Source organism: Ricinus communis, chromosome 10, assembly GCF_019578655.1.
Source record: "Ricinus communis isolate WT05 ecotype wild-type chromosome 10, ASM1957865v1, whole genome shotgun sequence".
Classification (NCBI taxonomy): Eukaryota; Viridiplantae; Streptophyta; class Magnoliopsida; order Malpighiales; family Euphorbiaceae; genus Ricinus; species Ricinus communis.
In genome coordinates this window covers 16,650,435-16,669,909 of record NC_063265.1, presented here as the reverse complement: position 1 = coordinate 16,669,909, position 19,475 = coordinate 16,650,435, and the positions used below count along the sequence as shown (strand labels likewise).

Sequence of the window (19,475 nt, the reverse complement as noted above, 5' to 3'; positions counted from 1 at the left end):
TATCGTCTAAACACAAAAGAGTGTGAAAATTGACTTCATACCCTAAAGATAATGATATAAATAATCAATAGAATTTGTATTTCTAATTTTGTTTTAATTATAAAATTTTAATTTATTATTTTATTAATAAAAAATTAATGAATCACATTCCTTTATTTTAATTACTTTTTTTTCTTGGTTATTCATGCCTTGTCAATTTTTCACCTGTGAAATGTTAAAATGATATAAATTAATTTTTTGTAATTAAAATAAAATTAAATGTAAAGTTCAATAATCATTTATATTATTATTTACAGACTAACTACAATTATTTGACAGCATTCCTCAAACTCAATTGAAAGTTGGAAAGATGCAAATTGCTATAGAACTTTGTAAGGTGTGATAAGAAGGAATGAGGTGTAGCATCCCCTTGCTAGGTTAGGCACCTCTTGATATTAAAATAGCTTGGCCTCAAATTTTAGGTTAGCCACCACCGCTCGTGTCCTCCCAGTGACGTTATTCATTCGTAGATCAATCCGCTCTTATTGCCACAGAAAAGAAATTTTAGGTCAGGCACTATGACTCATAAAAGCATTTGATTGCCACAGAACTCCTGAGACAGGGGTATCATATTTTTCCAACATTAGCTAAAAACAATTTGCAATTCTGAAAACATGCTGCTTTTGCCTTATCACCAGAGGAGAACATGAAGCCTGCTTATGCTGCTGGATCAATCAGTCAAGCATCAAGGTCTTTATAATTAATGTTCAAACAGCTAAAATGCTAGGAAGCACTCTTTGCTGATAATTGGCAGGCGTCAGAATCCTAGAATAATCATTCCTAAATATGCTGTCCTTAGAACAAGTAACCCAGTCAAGAGAATTGTGAACTGCTACTATTTACATTCCTTTTTTTAGTTGATATAGATCACTTAACCAGCAAGTTCAAAACTGAATAACTTGTATGCAAAATTACCATATTTCTTCAAGCATTTAACCAGTACCTGGAACTAGAACTCACTAGAAGTCCAAAACCACTATCTTTATCTAATTAATGTAAACAAAGTTTTGTTACTAGCTGGTAATCCACTGTGGAGTCTGTTGTAATAAATTGTGATCACTTCGAATAACTGGCACGATAGAAAGAACAGTAAACCAACTTTTAACTGAGATATATGTGAGAGGATTCCATTCTTTAAGATGGTTCAGGAGGTCCTCTGGCAATTGGCACTTCATTTCGAGAATCAGTTCTAGGCTTTGCATAATCCACGTAGATAACCCTCCCATTTAATGTCTGCCACACATAATATTGTTATATCTAATGCTTTGGTTAAATGCAGTGAAATCGAGATAAGAGAGAAATTAGGTTTACCTTTCCGTTCATTTCACTTAGAGCGTTGTGAGCTTCATCTTCAGATGCAAAAGTAACAAAACCAAAACCTTTTGATCTGTCCAGGACTCTGTCACTTACAATTGTAGCTGGGAAAAGGAAAAAAAAAAAATAAATAAATAAAAGAAAACCCAGCATTCAGTCGATGAAATATTATTACAATAGCTCAACATTATTGCAGTCAGGTAATCCTCAAGATACCTTCAACTACTTGACCATATTGAGAAAAGGCTTCCGTTAATCCCTTATCTGTTGTGTAAAATGACAGTCCTGTAATAGAAGCGAGTTACGTCTATCTAAGAAGCGGTACATAAAATTTACAGCGGTTCATGAGTAAACAGCAAAGTCAATCTTCTGAAAACAAGCGTCATATTCATAACTCTAATGATGCGACCGTGTATTTAGTCTTCTCATTTTCTGGAAACAGGATCATGAATATCACCCAAAAACAGAAAAGAGAAAGAAAAACTTGTATTACTGTCATTCTTTGAAAGCTTTTTAAGATAACCTTTCTCGCAGACAATCAAAAGGATAATTAAAGAACTAGTACCTTGTTTGGAAAGTCTAAAAGATGGTAAGAATTTAATTTTAGTCAATTCTCACGTTTGGAAAACTCATACTTTCTAAAATTCAATTATTTCAATTTAGAAAATGAACAAGACAATTTTGAAAGAAATAAAATCATGCCAACAATTGACATGTTCTTGCAAATGAAATTATTTGATACAAGGCCATAAAGCTATACATACATGCTTGTTTAAAACTTATGCCACTGGCAACTGCTTGGTAGTAGCAGATAAGATTTTAGTCACATCATATCGTAAAACTCATTACAAATAATAAACAAGAGGCGTCGCCAATTAGATAGAAGAAGAGAAAAAGAAGTTTTAGTGTGAACTGATTTCGGTCAGACATTTCTACAAACACTTTGATGAAGATTTTAAAAATGATCAGACAAATATAGAACATGAATTTGGTAAACATATAAATAAAAGAAAAAGAAAGAATACCTCCCACGAAGAGCTTAGTAGCTATGCCACGGTAGGAAACGAAAAGAGAAGGAGAGGTTGATATAGTAGCAGCGCTTTTTCCCGCGATTCTCCTCATAGCCGTCATCATTTTGTATTTCTATGTTATTCTTATGGTTCAGCAGAATAAATATGATCCGTCCATCCGCTTGGCTCGACCAAACTCAATATCTTACACACTGAGAATTCTTGTACCATGGAAAGGCCCAATAAGATTTGGTTGGGTTAGTTCATCCCGTCACCAAACCGAACCAGGCTATGAAGAAATAAATTATAATTCTATAAAATGAAGATTTAAGTTAAGGGTTAGTTTGGTATTATCTTTTGATTTTCGTTTTTTTTTTTTTTTTATAAAAAACTAAAAAATCTTGAATGCTTTTTAGCTGTTATCTTTTTAAAATAGTTTTTTTAATTTAATTTTACATAAGAATGTAATGAAAGAAAAAAAGAATGAAAAAGGAGTAAAGTCTTGGAGAGAGAAAAGTGGAGAAAAGTTAGGAAATAAAAATTATAAAAACAACACTTAATGATTTATTGAAAATAGATTTTTGTTTTATAAATATTATGAAAAAGCTTTTTCTTTTAATTCGAAATTAAATAGCCCTTGGACGACTGTGCCCGTTGTTGGCTTTTCAGAGTGATGCGAAGCTCCAACTCTAAAATGTCATGAGATCTCATCTCATCAGGAGCGTCGTTCTTTTGCCTTCTTAGCTCAAACCACTGAATATTTAGGCAAGAATTTCATTTGGACATAGTAAGTTTCTGTTCAATAAATTGGATGATGCCCTAAGACTTCATCAAGCCTTTCCTTCCTTTTCTTTTTGTTCTCCTTAATAGCATATGAGCATGGAGACCGGTGACTGACAATAACATTCTGTGTTTTTTTCTTTTTCTTTTTTAAAAGAAGAATGCTTTTGGCAAAGCTAACCTCCAGCTATGGTCTACGATTACCCAACTATCAGGAATCCCAATAAAATAAAATAAAAGAAACTTCCCAATTTGATTATTGAAAAAAATTAAGATATTCAGATTCTACACTTAAAAGTTTATAATATATGTCCAATAGACATGAGTATAATTTGAATTTTTCAAGTTAAAAATTTTACTTGCGTAGACAACTAATATCTAATAAATTTGGGTGAAACCTTTTCTAACAAGTGGGAAATAATGTCATTGCATCATATCACAAGCTCCATCTATGTTCATCTATCTCCTTCCAAATCCAGTGCTAAAAATTCAAAAAAAATAAAGAATTCAACTACGGCAATGACAACTATAGTAACAATAGTCCAGGGTGACAGTGAAGGAGACTTCATCTCTTACAGACAGATTGTCCTTGATCTGACATTCGAATTAACTGTTGCACTCCTATGAAACCTGAAACTGAGATGACCTCCTGAAATCCAAAACTTCTATTCCTACTATTACAACATCCCATTGACTGGGAGACACCACAACAACGAATCAAAGCATATAGTAAATCCCTTCGAACCTGGCAATTTTTATGACAAATATTGACAAAATTACTATGGAGAGTTATGCCACCATTATTCTATGGACTACAGCTGTACATCAAACTCGAGTTTCAAACATTCTGTACTTCGGTCAGATTCGCCAAAAGAAAGGCCACTTTGTCTCTTTAAGTACCCCTCAAGAGTGATGCACCTTCAGCAGTGCTTGGTAAAACAAGTCAATAAATTGATCATCCTAGCAAAGAAATTCAATTGACATATTTAAGGGATGTTCTCAAGAATAATCTCAAAAATTGCACAAAGAAATGAACAATTCCACAAGCAACAAGAATTCAAATAAATAATTCTAAAATGAGTAATGATAAGGATAGTTAGCTTGCTACATTACCATAGTAATTTATCTCATATGGAACTGATTCTTACACAAGGCACATACCAGAAGCATCACATGGGAAACTATAGCACTGGAGCTATAGCTGCCCAACTACCTCGGGAACTTCTATTTGAAGATTCCACTCAGGGGAAGGTTCAAAACAATGTTACACTGAGAATCTAAACAAAAGTCCAAGTCCATGGCATAATATTCTCTTTTCTAGAGTGTCAATAGGTTAGGCCAGTTTCATCAATACTCCTTTTCAATAGTTAAAAGAGTTCTTTGACTGCCAGTCCTTCAGCAATTTGATCAGATTGAACAATGCTATATTCGGCCACCATAAAGCTGGCAATTTCTGTATAACTAACCACTGCTCATTCCCAACCAAATGGACTAGAAAGCATCTTGCTTAGTTCTGGTACTAGTTAAAATGACACATTGTCAAGAAGCAGCAACAGGCTAGGTCCGAGCAAAAAGAGCATAATAAAGCCCTTAATAAACTAACAAATTCTATACTCTCACCACTTGAAAAACAGAAGAATGCACAAGTGGAAGGTATAGTCTTGCCACAAAATAAAGATCAAGCAATGGTCTATTACACACAAGAGAAACTCACAAAATTGTGAAACAAGAAAAATAAAAATAGATAAGAAAAATACCTGAACAAGTGTTAAAAGTGCATCACGGACTTTATCTCTGTTAATAACAGGCATAGTGGTAGCAGAACTAGGAGTAAGAGATGGCGGTGGAGTCGGAGGTGGAAAAGGTTGAAGCATTGGGGTACCATATGGGCGTTGCAGGTTTAGAGGAGGATGAAGGGAGGGCGCAGTAGGCACGGCTGAAGAGATAGGTGGAGCCACCGGTGCAGATGAAGAAGGTGGAGTAAAAAATGAAGAGGGTTTCACAAGATTAGTAACACGATTGCTACTGCTGATTGGATCAGGAGTCTCACGAATGGTTACTGAAGCAGGCAAAGGGGAAAGAGAAAGGGTTGGTATTTGTGGAGTTTGTGAAGGAGGGAGAACAATATTAGGAGCATGGGAGGATAATGGGACAGTGGCTGGAGAAGGATAAGGTTGTCTAGAATTTGCTAAATTAGATGCACTACTTCCGATATTTGTGGCCGCCTGCAACAATATCATAAAGAAACTTCTCAGGAACATGATTAACATACAAAGGGCCATGTAGAGAAAAGATAACATGATAAGACTAGCACAGCATCATAAGCCAACAGGCAACTGCAGATTCTTGTGTTACTTTCAGAGCAAATTTTAGAATATTAAGGTCTATTATCCATAAATATATCAATGCAGACTAATTTTTCACCTGTATGTCCTACATATAAAATTTCCGGCAATCAATGTATTCTGAATGCAAGAGATGATACTGATGCAATCTTGACCACAGAATGTGAGCAAACATGTGGCTTCTTCCTCTTTTATTATTTATTATTTTCTAGATTATTCTCTCTTTTTCTTGGGTAAACTTTATGAATATTGCATGCCAAAAACATGAGCATTTTAAACAACTTAATACAACACCACATACAACTCAAACTAGTTTTCCGCAACTTAGCTCTATCAAACATGCTACACTTTTAAATTAAACAAGACTGCCACTAAAGTCCATACTACTGCTTTTGTAATCACCTTTCTTTATTAGATAGAGAAAGCTATCTAGCAATGTCATAATTAAAATTTACTTCCAACTTTTTCACTTCAACAAGAAGGCATCTTGTCCTATCTGAAATGACACTGATCCATGGCAAACTCTGAGGCTGAATACACTAAAGAGTTACATTTCTATACTTTGATGCATATAAGACCATTCAACTTTAATAACAAATCCCAGAAACAGATGCCTTAAAAACATCCAACAGTGCATGTTCTGCATTAAGAACATGACATAGTCGCATAATAGTAATATTAACACTTCATCACTTTTCTCTTGTAACAATATAATAGTTATAGTAATAATACTTAAAATACAAATAGTTAACAATATAATTAGATGGTCAAGATCGGTCAACATGGGATTGATAGTTTGGTTAAAATAAAAAAAAATGCATGTCTGCAGTGAATTTACCAGCTAAAATGCTAAAATCAATACAATAATCTGGGATGAGAAAGAGTGACATTTTATAGAATCAGAGGAGAAAAGAAGAACTCAAATATGTTAATTCGGTAGTAGATAGTCTAACAAAAGGTTTTGATAAAAGTGGCTGGATAGAGGCACATACAGTAAAGAAACTCTCAAACGAAGAATCTTCAGGACCATCAGTGGCAGCAGAGGCAGTTGATGAAGGTTCCAGGGGGCCTTCAATCACTGACATGCTTGGGACTGCTTCAAGTTCCTCAAATTCACTACATATAACATTTTGAGCAACAAAATAAAAAGGCTTAACATGAATGACAGTTTGCTCGATTGGCAAAATGCAACAGTATAGAATGAAATCATATCTGAATATAAAACTGGCAAAAGAAAACTAAGATAACAAATCTCAACTCAACAATCTAAATAATGTTTTTCAACTGCTTTAAAAGTTATCTTTGCATTCCATGATAATCTAATTTAGCGTCAATTATGTTTGGACTTATAGAACATAGGCAATAAACAGATCTTTGCATGAAAAGGTAAGTCTATGCATTTCTATGCGTGGTTCATATGTTATCAGAATTGTTTTTCAAAAGGTATATAATTTTGCTTTCTCTAAGAGAATCATTACCTTTTGCTCGATGGTACCTTTGACTTTGGAGGAACTTTTGAGTATGCATTAAGTATCCTGTAAAAAGAGAATTATCAAATGGCTGTTATTAGGTCCAAACACCTGAAATAGATGCAAGTAATTAATGGTTTCAGGACCGCCCCCTAAAACTTCCTCTGAATGAAAGTGAAAAAACGAGGGAAAGATTCTCTTAAATTTAATGTGTTTGGAATCTTGAGCTTCCTCTAATTGCTAGTCCTCATCATCATTTCTTTACAAATTTCATGAACCTAGACTATTAAACTAAGTGAACTCCCCTCTTTCCTGCAACATACAATACAATCTCTTTCCACAACTAAGAGCACTAATTTCGTGACAGATATCATTTATCCCAAATTTTCTTATCCTTTTTGGTTATATAACTCACATCATCCACGTCATCACTGTTCCTTCTACCATTCAATCCCATTAAACATATAGCATGTTCAAATTAAAAGTCTCATTTAACATCAGCCTCAATAGGTAAAACAAGAAATATAATATACCTAGTAAAGAGATTAGCAACTTCTTCACATTCACGTGAATTGTAAAACCAAATACCATTGACTTCTTGGGCTGCATTTCGATATAATAGATATGGAACTTGAACTTCATACTCGAAATCGCCCAATAAATTCTCTACTAGGTTTTCTGTTTATACAAAAAGATAATTACAATATTTCAGTAATCAAATGCTACAATAAGTAACTAAATTTCCATGAAATGAGATTTAGTCACAATAATTCTCTTAGAAGTCTGTCTGAAATTTGCCAATCAGAAAGTTGAAAAATGATAGAGCCATATTCGGCTTAAATGTCTATTTGGCCTCTGAAAATTTATGCGATGGGCAATTAAATCCAAGTTACAATTTTCTGGCCTAACTTAGCCCCTAACTTCTATTATGTGGTTGGTTAGCCCCAATTTTCTACAAAATTTTTAGTAGTATATATTTTTACAGTTTCTGACAAAATCAGGGCTAGTTATAAAAAGTTGTGAACTAATTAGGCCAGAAAATTCAAACTAGGGTTGATCACCTGGTAATTGAAATATAAGCCGAATCATATTCAAGTTCCATACTCAACAAGCAGAAGAAAACCATTAAAAACCCTCACTTATCTGTCAGAGCAACAACTCATATAGGGGATTAAGCATTACGAAACTAAAAAATGCAAATCAAGTCAAAAACCTGTATTTCGCCGATTCATTACAATAAACTGAAACCGCGGTTGAGTATTCCTTTAACAACCAAAAAAAAAAAAAAAAGTTAATAAACCAGCCCAAATCAACATTAAATCAGTCAAATTCCCAACAAAGTTATATCGTTAAAAGTAGCAATCAATCAAAAACCTCTTAACAACAAATAGAGATCCTTCAACGTCTTTTCGACTCTGCAAACATATTACAACTAGATTAATATACGACAAGAAAAAAGAGTAATGAATGAGAAATTATAAAGAAAGCAAAAGGGAAAATCAGATGACCCACCCACTGGTTACTCTCGATATTGAACTCATAGAAAGTGACATGAGCAGCAGTAATCAAAATCTCTTCAATAAAAGGATCGATTCTTTGAAGAACAGTGAGATTAAGCATCTTAGTGCTCTGTTGATCTAGATTTGGCATCAATTTTCCCGTTTGAGACATTTTTATTTAAAACTCAAAACCCTAAACCCTAATTTCTAACCGAAACACTAAGATTTTGCCGGGAAAATTGCTGGATAGAGAAAAAGATGCGACGCGCGTGAGCGATCGTGAATCAAAGTGAACGCTCGAGAGAGCAGTAGCCGTAGCAGTGGAAGAATAGAGACTGCAGGTTGTTGAGGAATTACCAAAATGACCTTTTATAGGCTGCTTATTTACCTCTTTGCTTGGTTCGCAAGTGGTAACCGGTTGGTCCAATAAACTTGAATCAATTAAGAGTAGCAACTAAGCTACTTCTAAGCTAAGCCTACAAAATTATTTATTTTTTATTTTTTCTCTTTTTATTTAATTCATTCCTTCAATCACATATAAAGGTGAATATTAAAGCATATACTTCACTTAAGATTTTCAATTATTAGATTTAAGAAAAGTTAATTTTTAGGTTTATTGAGTATTTGATTAAGTCAAATTTTAATGTGAAAAATAAAAATATGATAATTTTATTAATATTTAATTCATCATAAATTAATTTTCATTCCATTTAATCATAATCTAAATACTTATTTAGATGGGCTACTACAAATTCTTAAGTTTTATGAGCTATTTATACTTGAGCTATTTGCAAGAACTGTAACTGGATTGATCAATTGATTTGTATGAATTACAATGAAATTCACTCAAAAGTTAATTTTGTTTTAGGATTAAACTGATTTTTAGTTTGATTTCAATTTGGGTATTTTTTTTTAATTAGGAATGGCAATGGACGAACAATGGTGTATTTAATTAAGATTTTTAAAGATTTTTTAAATAAATTATTTTTAAAGAATTTCTAAATTTTTAACGACTTCTACAGAGTTTATGATTTAATTAATGACTTTCACGGACTTTATTTAAAAATACTTTTATAAATATTAATAAACTTTTATCGATTTTCACATACTGTTATTTATCTATTATTTAAGTATTTAAAAATAAAATTAATTATTTTATTATTATTATTTTTTTATTCTTTTCCGTTTACTTTAAATATTATTCTACATAATGTTAAAATAATATATTTTATTTTATTATTATATTAAATTCATTCTAGTTTTGAATTATTCATCTCATAACATGAATACTATTTTTTTTATCAAGATAATAATTTTTCTTAAAATGAAATTATCATATTACAAATTGTCTCCAATTAAAATACCACCAAATTCATGTCATATTCGTTATATTTTATTTATTACTTACTTGATAAATACTTAAACCGAAAATTATGTTTACCAATAGAAAAATTATCTAAATAATTTTTTTAATAAAATCTAAAAGTCTATATATGATGGAGTTGTTTACTCAAAACAATTTGCTAAAATGTTTCATTTTAAATTTATATCTTTATGAGGCTCTTTTAAAATTAAATTAAAATCTTTTAATTAATTTTTATATGTGTGAGTACAATAAAATATTATTAGTAAATAATTTTTAACTTCTAAAGTTTCGTCATTTTCTATATCTTTTAAAATGGAGAATATAATAAAGAGAAATGAAGACGACAATGTAGAAAAACTAAAAAAGGAGAAAGATGAGTTTTAAAAAAAAAATATCTGTTAAAATCTTGATGAAAAGTGAAAGAAAAATCTTGAGAAGTTTTATTCATAACAATGCATAAAAAGTCATTAAAAGTATATGAAAGTTTATGTCTATAAAAGTCAATAACTTTTTAAATGCCAGCTTACTTTTAAAATTTTTATAAAAATTATAATTGAATACCTCCTAATTTTTAAAAATCTTTAAAAGTCTATATTAGATACCTTATGACTTATATAAAATTTTTCAAAGTCATTATTGAATATATTCTAATTTTGAATTCCATCAAAATTTTTTAAAATTTTAATTGAATTCGCCTTCCTAAATATCTCATCCAACTCTAATAAGATAGATTTAAAAAGCATGTAATTAGATATTGGTTATCTATAATGGATAGGGTCCGAATTCCATTTTTGCAACTAATAAATACTCATAATACTCTACCTCTATATTTAGTTTTATTTTGTTGATTTATATTTTATTAATTTTTTTGTATATTTTGTATTTTATATTAGATTATCTAATTAATTTGATTTAAATAAAATTTATATATTAAATGAGTTTAATTTATAATATATATGATATCCATTATTCGGTTAATATATATAAAATTTATTTATAGATATAAATTACAATTAAATTTGAATATAATATGTAAGTAGTATTAATTGGATTTTTAAAACTGTTATGAGTAGTAAAATTGAATTTTTAACTAAATTTAAAGCAGATTTAAATAATTGTATTTTAAACGAGTACGAATTCAAATATCTTTTATTGTACCGGTACCTCACTATTGTCATTTCTTTCTCAACTTCTCATAACTTTGAGGTTTTGTGGAAATAATAGTGACGTTCTGTAACTTGGGATTGGAAGCTTACAAAAAAAAATTTATGGAAAGAGGACCTGCGAAATGGGCAATATGACACAAAATATTTTCATTTCAATTTTCTTCCAAATAATGATAGTAGTGAATTACATCACAATAATAAACTTTTTAATCAAAGCAAACAACAAGAAACCAAACATGCTTGGGATTAGTTTCTGATTCTTCTTAGTGCTTTCGAAGAGCCACAGCAGACATCACAACTAACAACAAGAAGACAAGAACTGAAACAAATGATGCCACTACTCCCCCACTAACTTTCTGGCAGAAATCACCAAACTGTTGGCACACAGCAAGCCAGTTTGCACTTTGGTTGCCATTGTGTGCTAAGTAGACAATGGCGGCGGCCGCGGCAGCAGCAGCAGTGTTTAGAGTTAGTGCCACCTGCAACCGTTAAAAATGAAGAATAACTTGTATATCAATATCAACACGTTATCAAATAGTTACAGAAAACTGAAAAAGAAAAAAAACGAAAGAGGGACGTTTAAAAGTTCAGTAATTACAGTGTCCAAAATAAGGAGGAGGAGTCTAATTCCAACAGCATGTGGGCGAATAATGGCCACGACTGAAAAGGGAAGGGAAAGGACTAAGTAGCCTCCGACGAATCCCATGGCAATGACAAAGAACCTGCAGGCACGCAATTTTAAGTATGTGCATGTGGATTAAAAGCAGCGTTGAGGTGAATGTGTAAGGAATTAAAGTAAAGAAGACCTACTGGAATGTGGGGAAATCATCATAGCCAGCTTCAAACTGAAAGAACTGTGTGAAGAAAGGAAGAGTTTCATCACTGGTTCCCATTGTAGCAGCAGCAGAAAGGGCAGAAATTACAGCACCAAGCCTCAAAATGAAGTCAAAAATGGCAATCCCCTTCTTGTATCCTCCTTTCTTTTCATAGCTGCTAGAGGAAGCTCCAATGAGAGGTGCTTTGCCCTTAGCAACAGCACTTGATTCAGCAGGGATTTCAATTGTCGTTGACATTTTTTCTTAGTCAGAATTAATAAAAGAAAACTAAAAGATTTTTTATGATGAGAACTCAAATCCTGAATACTGGGGAAGACTCAAAATTGCTTGTGATGAAATGGGAAAGAACTCAGCATTATATACATAGTGAAGTAGAGGATTTGGTTGGTTGGTTTGAATTAATTAAGCAGTTTTTAATAACAAAATTGTCAACTTAATTAATAAAATTGGAACTTTTTTTAAGAAATTGTTTTTGGGGGAGGAGGAGTTGTTGCTAACCAATACTATTTTGGTTAAGGTTTACTTTTGGTCTGGTTTGATTATGAAAAGCAAGTAGAAAGTGTAATATATATCCAGCTCAAAGAATTAAGTTGACCCAATAATACTAACTACTCAATTAGAGACTTTTTCTGATTATAATTGTAATGAATTAGATGAAGAAGAATATATATTGATAATGTCTGCTATCTACTATTTGATAATGGATCTAGTAAAATCCGGACCCAACAGTTCGGATCATCACAATCCGGACCTTTTTCTCTTTTAACTTAAAATGATTAAAAAAGATAGATATAAAGATATTATTATATTGGGAAAATTCTGTTTTATATATACTTGCTCAATTTTGTTATCAGGTCAAATGTAAATGAGATCATTCTTTATCCATATATTCCTCATATATTTTATTTTTTTTATGCATCAAATATTAAAAGAGCTAATAAAAAGAGTATAAATCAGCATAGGTTAAACCTTTAACTGAACTTTTCTGCTATTTTAATTTAATTTATGATTTAAATTAAATTTAAATATATAAAGGTTATTTTTAAATAAAAATATAATTATAAAGAAATTTTACTATTTTAACTCTCAATTATAAACCGGCCCGACAATGACCGGACTGACGGTGGCACCAAAGGGTCCTAACTGTATTCCGGTTAACCATTGGTCAGATCTAATTTTACCATGGAAATGGTAATACGCTCATCTGCTTGAATTTTGCTGGGAACTATACTCAATAAAAAACTTCTTGTATAGAAAAAGTTGTCTTAAATTTGCAATTGCAACTCCTGATAAACCAAAACGGGTTGCTAATTACCTCAGAGAAGAAAGATTGAACTACGTAAACATAGTGAGAGAATTTCTTAACTTTGATCCTGTGGTACATATTGGCAGCTACATTACATTTCAATGCTGAATCATGAGAGATTATACTTAGATGAATGCAGCATCTCATTATACAAGAACTCTAGAACCAAAATCTTATGTTCTTTTTAACCAAGTCATTAACGTTAACTGCTTCTAATTTCTTACTGAATTAACAGCTTTAACCCAATTAATTTTGATTTGCATTTTCTGATTTTCAAGAACTATATACTCTATGTCTCTTTCACGCAAACAAAATTATTATAATCCATGTGATGGTTATGTTCTGCAGATATTCAATTAGCTTTTTTCTAATAACAGTATCACAGTAATGTATATATTTCTCGGTTGATGTGGCATTGACATTAGTTATTTCTCAATTTACAAGTCATTATAATTCTTCTATTGAGTCAGTTTTGCAGAACGTTTCCTTCCTGTCTTTGTTGCACATGGAAACCTGAATAATTGGTTTACATTTTTATAAGAGAGGACTCTAACATGAGTGGTTGCTCAAGTTAAAAAGAAAAAGATTGTACACGCTGAAACTACAAGCACACTCAGGGAAAGAACAAAGAAAAGATGAGACATTAATTTCCATAGATAATTCGCTCATACAACAATTCTTTCTTTTGTTTACATCAGAGGTTTCAAGCTTGATCACTACATCACTAGAAACTTTTACATATCAAACTTTAAAATCTACCATTCATTTTTCATCATACAAAGAAACAATAACAGTTACTCAGGAAGAGCAATCATAACAGAACAAGAACATGGGAAATACACCAAATTAACGAGACCAGTGATAGAAAAAGAACTTATGAAGCAAAATGCAAATCGAACTACTTCCCTAAGAAGTCTAACTTCTGTATGCAAACGATGCCACCACTGATCCACTAACTTCCCTGCAGAAGTCTCCGAACTGTAGGCAGATAGCCAGCCAATTTGTGGTTTGATTGCCATTATGAGCCAAGTAGACTATGTCTGCTGCGGCTGCGCCAGCTGCGGCGTTTAAAGTAAGTGCCACCTGATAGAGAAATGAAAAGAGTTATGATCGATCATGTCGAAATGATATATGACTACTATAAGCCAATGAATTTTTGCATGATCGCAGTGGAGTGGCTTTCAGGACTGTGAAGTTGCGAGTGAACTTCAGTCCGGAGTCTATTTGACCCAAAAAGAAAAAAACCAGTTGGTTCCGGGAAGATGTTGCAGAGTTTACTTACAGTGTCCAAAATGAAGAGTAGGATTCTTGGTCCAGCTGCATGAGGACGACAGATGGATACTATAGAGAATGGAAGAGAAAGAACTAGGTATCCAGCAACCATTGCCATTGCAATGACAAAAAACCTGCATTGCATGGATTTTTATGTCTTAGAATTTCTAGTAATATGCTAAAAGGGCCGCCATTATATTAGTAATCCAGTGATTGAGTAACTGCTTGCGTGTGTGTGATAATACTAGTGCAAAAATAAATAGAAGTAAAGGAAGACATACTGAAAAGTGGGAAAATCATCATAACCAGCGTTGAACTGGAAGAACTGAGTGAAGAAAGGAAGGGTTTCATCACTAGTTCCCATGGTAGAAGCAGCACCAAGAGCAGCGGCTATAGCACCTAGCCTGAGAATGAAATCAAAAATTGCAAGTCCTTTCTTGTAGCCACCATTTTCATCTCTAATATTTGCCATGAAAGGTGCTTTCCGTTTAGCCACAGAGCTAGATTCCGGCACATCAATTGCTACTGAGTCGCTCTTCATCATTTTAGCTGATGAATTGAAAGAGTGGAAGAAGTAATTAGTAAGAGTCTGTTTGATGAGAATTAGATGACTCAAAGCTTGTGATGATGAAAATGGCTAAAGGGAAGAACTTTGTATAAATAGAGAAGTGAACCCTCTAAGAGGAGTTGTTGCCAACCATCTCCATTAGGTTTCCACCAATGAAATCAACCAAATAATACTACTTTCTATTGCCAAAGCTTTTATTACAAAGCAAGTAGAAAAGGTGATGAAGATGGATGTAGATTAGTTAGTAATAGTACTGCTTCACCCGATGAAATCAATCTAATAATACTAACAACTCTATTAATTCAACTTCGAATAAAACTATAATTAATGATGAATAATTTTGTTTTCTTTTGTTACAATTTTGCTCTTTGTCAATTGACTACTAGAACATCAATTTTTCTTCCAGTTGTACTATAATGGAGAGCAGGACATAAACAGACCTAAGAAATCAGTCACAAAAATTAGCATAATTTCAGTTTTAACACAATGGATGAACTGTAGGTGGATTTAGCACACCATGAGCAAAATTTAAATCTCTGATTATTATAATTAATCTGTCATTTATTTTGTGAATTTCATTAGTCTTGGACATTCCTTGGTTAATTACAATGTGCTAGAATAAGATTTTTGCCAATAGAACATCTGAAAGACGTAACTCAGTTATAAAGTTCACCATGTTTCCCTATCGTTTACCAAAACTTCGTTAACAAACCAACCATATTCCAATGATTGAAAAAAAAAAATTGTATATGCATATCATGGATGTGGGACAACTAACTCATGGTTGTTTTCTCTGCTGTTATATTGTAAAGCTCTTGATAAACCAAGACTACGAGTTGAATCAAACAACAAATGGTATGTCAAAATGGCCGCATAGAAATTTTACAAGGTGACAGCAGATGAACTTGTCGCTTAAAAATCAACTGCCTCCTGCAATTGTCAGAATTGACCAAAAATCGCTCTGGAGTGGAAGTGATCTGCATACTTGATAAACTTGATTCATTTCTAATATTGGAAAGAGAAAGCTCATGCTTCTATTATCCATCCACGTTCAGCAAGTGCCTCAATTACCTGACTGGCAGCCTCTGCAGTATCATTTAGCGGAGGATAGCTCCAGGTCTCAGATATCTGCAAAATCAAACATAAGCCATAAGGTATTCAAGAAGTTGAAAGTGATACTTTGTTCAGTGACAGTCTATTGTGATCATGTGCAACCATATGGAACAAATAGGTATATTTTTTTGTGCCGGAGCAGCGTTGGTCCATCCATTAACAGACATGACAGAATACTCCCCTGTCACATATGGTTTCTGATGCAAAATGTGCAATTTAGTTAAGAAAATTATATAGAAGGTATAGATAATAAATTAACATGGGCGACTGCAGTCTTCTATGAATAATTACAATCACCATCTTCTAATAAAAGCAGCAGAGGTACAAGGTGAGACAGACTGCAACTTACATCCTCTTTGCCCGTTAATGGTCTAACCACCCCCTTTTCCTGCAATCTCTTTTGGAAGTCAGCAAATTTCCATGTGCACCGTTGAGCCCCTATAACATAGACAGGCTTCCTGAAGCACAGAAACCAAAGGCAGAGAAACACATGAACTTTGAACTCAAAAGACTCTTTACATTGCCAAGAGAGTAGCCCTTGTTGTTATCTTCAGACATACCCAGTGCTACAAGCCTCACTCAACATGCTCACAGAATCAGCTGTAATGATAAAAGCATCAGCCCAAGCTAGATGCCCCATATGTGGATTTGGACCTAATCATTAAGGACTAGGAAATTAATTTTTCCGTAGAATAAAAGTACACTCAAAAGTATCCATGTGCGCAATTGCATACCTTTGCCATCCCAAATGTAAATCTTAGGGTCATTACTAAGTTCTTTCACTAGAATCTTGGACACCTACGAACAACAGTGCCATAAAAGTAAGTACACATCAAAAGAATTAACAGAAAATTGTTGAAGAGGATGCACACCCTTTCAGGGGTTCTTCTAGAAAAAGATATTCTAACACTTCCACAACTCCAAAGAACTTTCTGCAGCATAACCGTCAACTGCTTTGCAAGGTCTACACCGTACTCACAGTTACCTATTAAGAAAAGAAGTTGCAAGGTACATATTATCAGTTAGCTACAAGGTAAATGGATGAATAACCACGCATTGAGAAGACAATACAGTCCACTTGCAATAATATAGTCGTTTTTATTTGGTCAGAACAAAAAGAAGCTGTATTAATTGCTTAAAACTTTAAGGAAAACAAAAAAATACACAGCACTAAGCTCAAAACATTCAATTTACAATTGCTTCTGAACAGCCTCTATATATCTACTGCTAAAATTGCTATACAAATTCAATATTAAACACAGATTCTTTGATCCTAGCAATAGCTTGATTTTGCTTGAATATGACCTCATTTCTTTCTCACCATATGGAGCAAACAGCGGCAGTGAATCACAATGTTCTGATTGTTGCAAAGTAAGCTTTTCCCTTTAGTTTCCTTAGCAAGAAAAAAATGTTTTATTCTCCAATTCAGACCAGCTCTAGTAATCAAACAGGCATTCAAAATATAGTTTATTTAAAAATCATGATGATCAAGACTATGAGAATATTAAAAAGCTTGAACTCACCAGATGTTAATCAATTAAAATATCATGAAATTTTTAGTGAGAAACTCCTGAAATATGAGAAGGCAATTAAAATTCATATAGATATAAAGCACATTACTTGTAGGCCCTCCAATGTTGACAACAAGCAAGGGCTTCGGAAGCACTGCCAACTCATTACCCCAAGCAGAAGCTGCACTTCTTAATGCAGCTGAATCAGCCTGATGAAGAGCTCCCTCAGTGAGAACCTGAGATTCAAAAAATCCAGAGTATGCTTAAACACCATTAACAGCAAACAAGTACAAAGGGAGCTGAGGCCTAATGGTTATCTAAGTTATTCTTGATTTATACCACTAAATCAGTTTAAGCAGGTACTTGGCAACCAAAATGCATACCACATGCCTATCAGGAGGTTCTCGTGGAGTTATCCACCTTCGAAGAAACCAGGGGATTTGCTCCTGAGCATGTGGAGTCAATGGATAATAATCATGACGAGGAGTTATTACCAAATCAAACCTATTTAGATGTGATCTTGGATGTTGTATCTGCAAAACAGTTTCCAAAAGAGATAAACTTTATTGGCACACGATGGTATACAAGCACCAAAGGAAATTTTCAATTCACAGTAACCACTAACCAACAACATACAATGAAGAGTAGAACAGAACAAAGATAAACCAGGCAACATATATTACAAGAGCAATTGAATACCACATACGTGAAAGCAAGCCTCTAAAACACCAGTCAATCATCAAATGCCAACCATAATAAGCAAACAAAAAAAAATGAAAATAGGAGGAAAAAAAGTGAAAGGGAGAGAGAAGAAAATGAGGGATGAAGTTGAACCTGAACAACAAAAACAATTTCTGGAGCTAATACTCTAATGGAGCTTGCAATTGAAATGGTATCTCGACCAGAAGCAACCACCAATATTGGACCATCTCTGAAAGGAAAACTCACAACTCTTAACACTCACTAAGAACTAACAACTTAAGAAACTTACACCTATAATCCTTAAAAACACTATTGACTAATTACAAAAAGGCAACATTCCTGACCCTAAAGGGAGGGAGAAAAAAGCTAACCATACCTGTCAAATGAATCGCGAGCCATTTTAGCAATCAGCTTGGCATCAGCTTCAAGTATATCCAACAATCGTGAAACAATAAAGTGGTCAGACCCACATTCCATTTTAATGAATAAGAAGATTTTCACAATCTAAACATTAAAATAGAAAAAGTGAAAGAGTTACATTGTTTCATAAAATACCACATCTTTGACTTGACAAAGGCACCTCCTTTTTGCCATTAAAGTTCACTCGATATCTCAAATAATCACCACTGCTCCTCAGTAAAGAGTCCACTTTTTTATGAGTGGAAACTGGAAGCCAATTTAACCACCTACTAAAACCTCCTCTTGGCCTAGTAATCCTCTGCACAATAAACATTCTTATAAAAAAAAAAATTAAAACATACAGACACAAAATCTTGGAACATAGTGTTCTTCTGCAAAAATTCAATTGAATTGATTTCTTGCAAGTGATTTTGTTCCCCCAAAAAAAAAGTAAGAAAAGGTAAATAAATGAAAAGATAGCGAGAGAGTTACGTATAGAGAATGGCGAGAGAAGAGGCCGAGAGCGCGAACCAAACCAAGGCACTGATTCTCTGCTCCGGCGAATCCATTTCCGATGACAACTGCTCGTCTTATCACCCCAGATATTGCACCTTCGAAAGTCTCGGACTGATTGCCGGAAAATCCTCCGGCTGGTCGGTGAGGTAGTCTGATTGGCCTCATTCTATGGGGGCTACTGAAAATGGCAACGGCGACTGGATAGAGGAGAATGATGGGCCGGACTGGTGCATTGGCTGGCCCGGGATAGACAATTATAGGCCC

At 33.3% G+C, this 19,475-nt stretch overlaps 5 protein-coding genes across 9 annotated transcripts; all 5 read right to left on the bottom strand.

Moving 5' to 3' along the window:
• Window positions 1-861: 861 nt before the first annotated feature.
• Window positions 862-2,731, bottom strand: LOC8269724 (small RNA-binding protein 11, chloroplastic). The gene is made up of 4 exons (XM_002530483.4): window positions 2,379-2,731; window positions 1,570-1,638; window positions 1,351-1,457; window positions 862-1,272 (listed from the first exon to the last, which is right to left on the bottom strand). The coding sequence occupies exons 1-4, from the start codon at window positions 2,485-2,487 to the stop codon at window positions 1,174-1,176; spliced, it is 384 nt and encodes a 127-aa protein (XP_002530529.1). The 5' UTR covers window positions 2,488-2,731; the 3' UTR covers window positions 862-1,173.
• Window positions 2,732-3,631: 900 nt separating this feature from the next.
• LOC8269725 (mRNA-decapping enzyme-like protein) lies at window positions 3,632-8,842 on the bottom strand. Its single transcript, XM_002530484.4, has 8 exons — window positions 8,470-8,842; window positions 8,332-8,372; window positions 8,171-8,220; window positions 7,491-7,635; window positions 6,967-7,023; window positions 6,481-6,604; window positions 4,901-5,368; window positions 3,632-4,103 (listed from the first exon to the last, which is right to left on the bottom strand). Exons 1-8 carry the CDS (start codon window positions 8,626-8,628, stop codon window positions 4,047-4,049), a joined length of 1,101 nt encoding a protein of 366 aa, XP_002530530.1. The 5' UTR covers window positions 8,629-8,842; the 3' UTR covers window positions 3,632-4,046.
• A 2,278-nt stretch (window positions 8,843-11,120) lies between these two features.
• Window positions 11,121-12,330, bottom strand: LOC8269726 (casparian strip membrane protein 1). Its single transcript, XM_002530485.4, has 3 exons — window positions 11,799-12,330; window positions 11,587-11,710; window positions 11,121-11,467 (listed from the first exon to the last, which is right to left on the bottom strand). The coding sequence occupies exons 1-3, from the start codon at window positions 12,059-12,061 to the stop codon at window positions 11,252-11,254; spliced, it is 603 nt and encodes a 200-aa protein (XP_002530531.1). The 5' UTR covers window positions 12,062-12,330; the 3' UTR covers window positions 11,121-11,251.
• A 1,715-nt stretch (window positions 12,331-14,045) lies between these two features.
• LOC8269727 (casparian strip membrane protein 2) lies at window positions 14,046-15,526 on the bottom strand. Its single transcript, XM_002530486.4, has 3 exons — window positions 14,684-15,526; window positions 14,413-14,536; window positions 14,046-14,213 (listed from the first exon to the last, which is right to left on the bottom strand). Exons 1-3 carry the CDS (start codon window positions 14,944-14,946, stop codon window positions 14,046-14,048), a joined length of 555 nt encoding a protein of 184 aa, XP_002530532.2. The 5' UTR covers window positions 14,947-15,526.
• Window positions 15,527-15,733: 207 nt separating this feature from the next.
• LOC8269728 (mitochondrial fission protein ELM1) lies at window positions 15,734-19,458 on the bottom strand. Of its 5 annotated transcripts, none has more exons than XR_007214360.1 (11): window positions 19,188-19,458; window positions 18,852-19,014; window positions 18,673-18,718; window positions 18,429-18,525; window positions 17,978-18,127; window positions 17,704-17,830; window positions 16,956-17,068; window positions 16,818-16,881; window positions 16,644-16,683; window positions 16,433-16,521; window positions 15,734-16,098 (listed from the first exon to the last, which is right to left on the bottom strand). XR_007214360.1 is itself a non-coding variant. In XM_015726194.3 (11 exons), the coding sequence occupies exons 1-11, from the start codon at window positions 19,374-19,376 to the stop codon at window positions 15,997-15,999; spliced, it is 1,200 nt and encodes a 399-aa protein (XP_015581680.1). In that variant the 5' UTR covers window positions 19,377-19,457; the 3' UTR covers window positions 15,734-15,996. The 5 variants fall into 5 exon arrangements, 2 of the variants coding, with proteins under 2 accessions (XP_015581680.1, XP_015581679.1); XR_007214358.1 differs by having other exon boundaries at window positions 16,644-16,737; window positions 19,188-19,457; XM_015726194.3 differs by having other exon boundaries at window positions 16,433-16,541; window positions 19,188-19,457.
• Window positions 19,459-19,475: the final 17 nt, after the last annotated feature.

Bases quoted from the DNA above. Each gene is read 5' to 3' on its own strand.
- LOC8269727 (XM_002530486.4), bottom strand. From the start codon at position 14,946: ATGATGAAGAGCGACTCAGTAGCAATTGATGTGCCGGAATCTAGCTCT. The intron at 14,537-14,683 runs GTATGTCTTCCT...CATGCAATGCAG, and splicing joins GATGATTTTCCCACTTTTCA to GTTTTTTGTCATTGCAATGG. The intron at 14,214-14,412 runs GTAAGTAAACTC...TTTCTCTATCAG, and splicing joins TACTCTTCATTTTGGACACT to GTGGCACTTACTTTAAACGC.
- LOC8269728 (XM_015726193.3), bottom strand. From the start codon at position 19,376: ATGAGGCCAATCAGACTACCTCACCGACCAGCCGGAGGATTTTCCGGC. The intron at 18,526-18,672 runs GTATGGTTAGCT...TTTTCCTTTCAG, and splicing joins GCTCGCGATTCATTTGACAG to AGATGGTCCAATATTGGTGG. The intron at 17,831-17,977 runs GTATGCATTTTG...TTTGAATCTCAG, and splicing joins AACCTCCTGATAGGCATGTG to GTTCTCACTGAGGGAGCTCT.
- LOC8269724 (XM_002530483.4), bottom strand. From the start codon at position 2,487: ATGATGACGGCTATGAGGAGAATCGCGGGAAAAAGCGCTGCTACTATA. The intron at 1,639-2,378 runs GTATTCTTTCTT...CTTCTATTACAG, and splicing joins TACTAAGCTCTTCGTGGGAG to GACTGTCATTTTACACAACA. The intron at 1,273-1,350 runs GTAAACCTAATT...TATGTGTGGCAG, and splicing joins TAAGTGAAATGAACGGAAAG to ACATTAAATGGGAGGGTTAT.
- LOC8269726 (XM_002530485.4), bottom strand. From the start codon at position 12,061: ATGTCAACGACAATTGAAATCCCTGCTGAATCAAGTGCTGTTGCTAAG. The intron at 11,711-11,798 runs GTAGGTCTTCTT...GCGTGCCTGCAG, and splicing joins GATGATTTCCCCACATTCCA to GTTCTTTGTCATTGCCATGG. The intron at 11,468-11,586 runs GTAATTACTGAA...TAACGGTTGCAG, and splicing joins TCCTCCTTATTTTGGACACT to GTGGCACTAACTCTAAACAC.
- LOC8269725 (XM_002530484.4), bottom strand. From the start codon at position 8,628: ATGTCTCAAACGGGAAAATTGATGCCAAATCTAGATCAACAGAGCACT. The intron at 8,373-8,469 runs GTGGGTCATCTG...ATATGTTTGCAG, and splicing joins ATATCGAGAGTAACCAGTGG to AGTCGAAAAGACGTTGAAGG. The intron at 4,104-4,900 runs GTATTTTTCTTA...TTTCTTTGCTAG, and splicing joins CACTTTTAACACTTGTTCAG to GATGATCAATTTATTGACTT.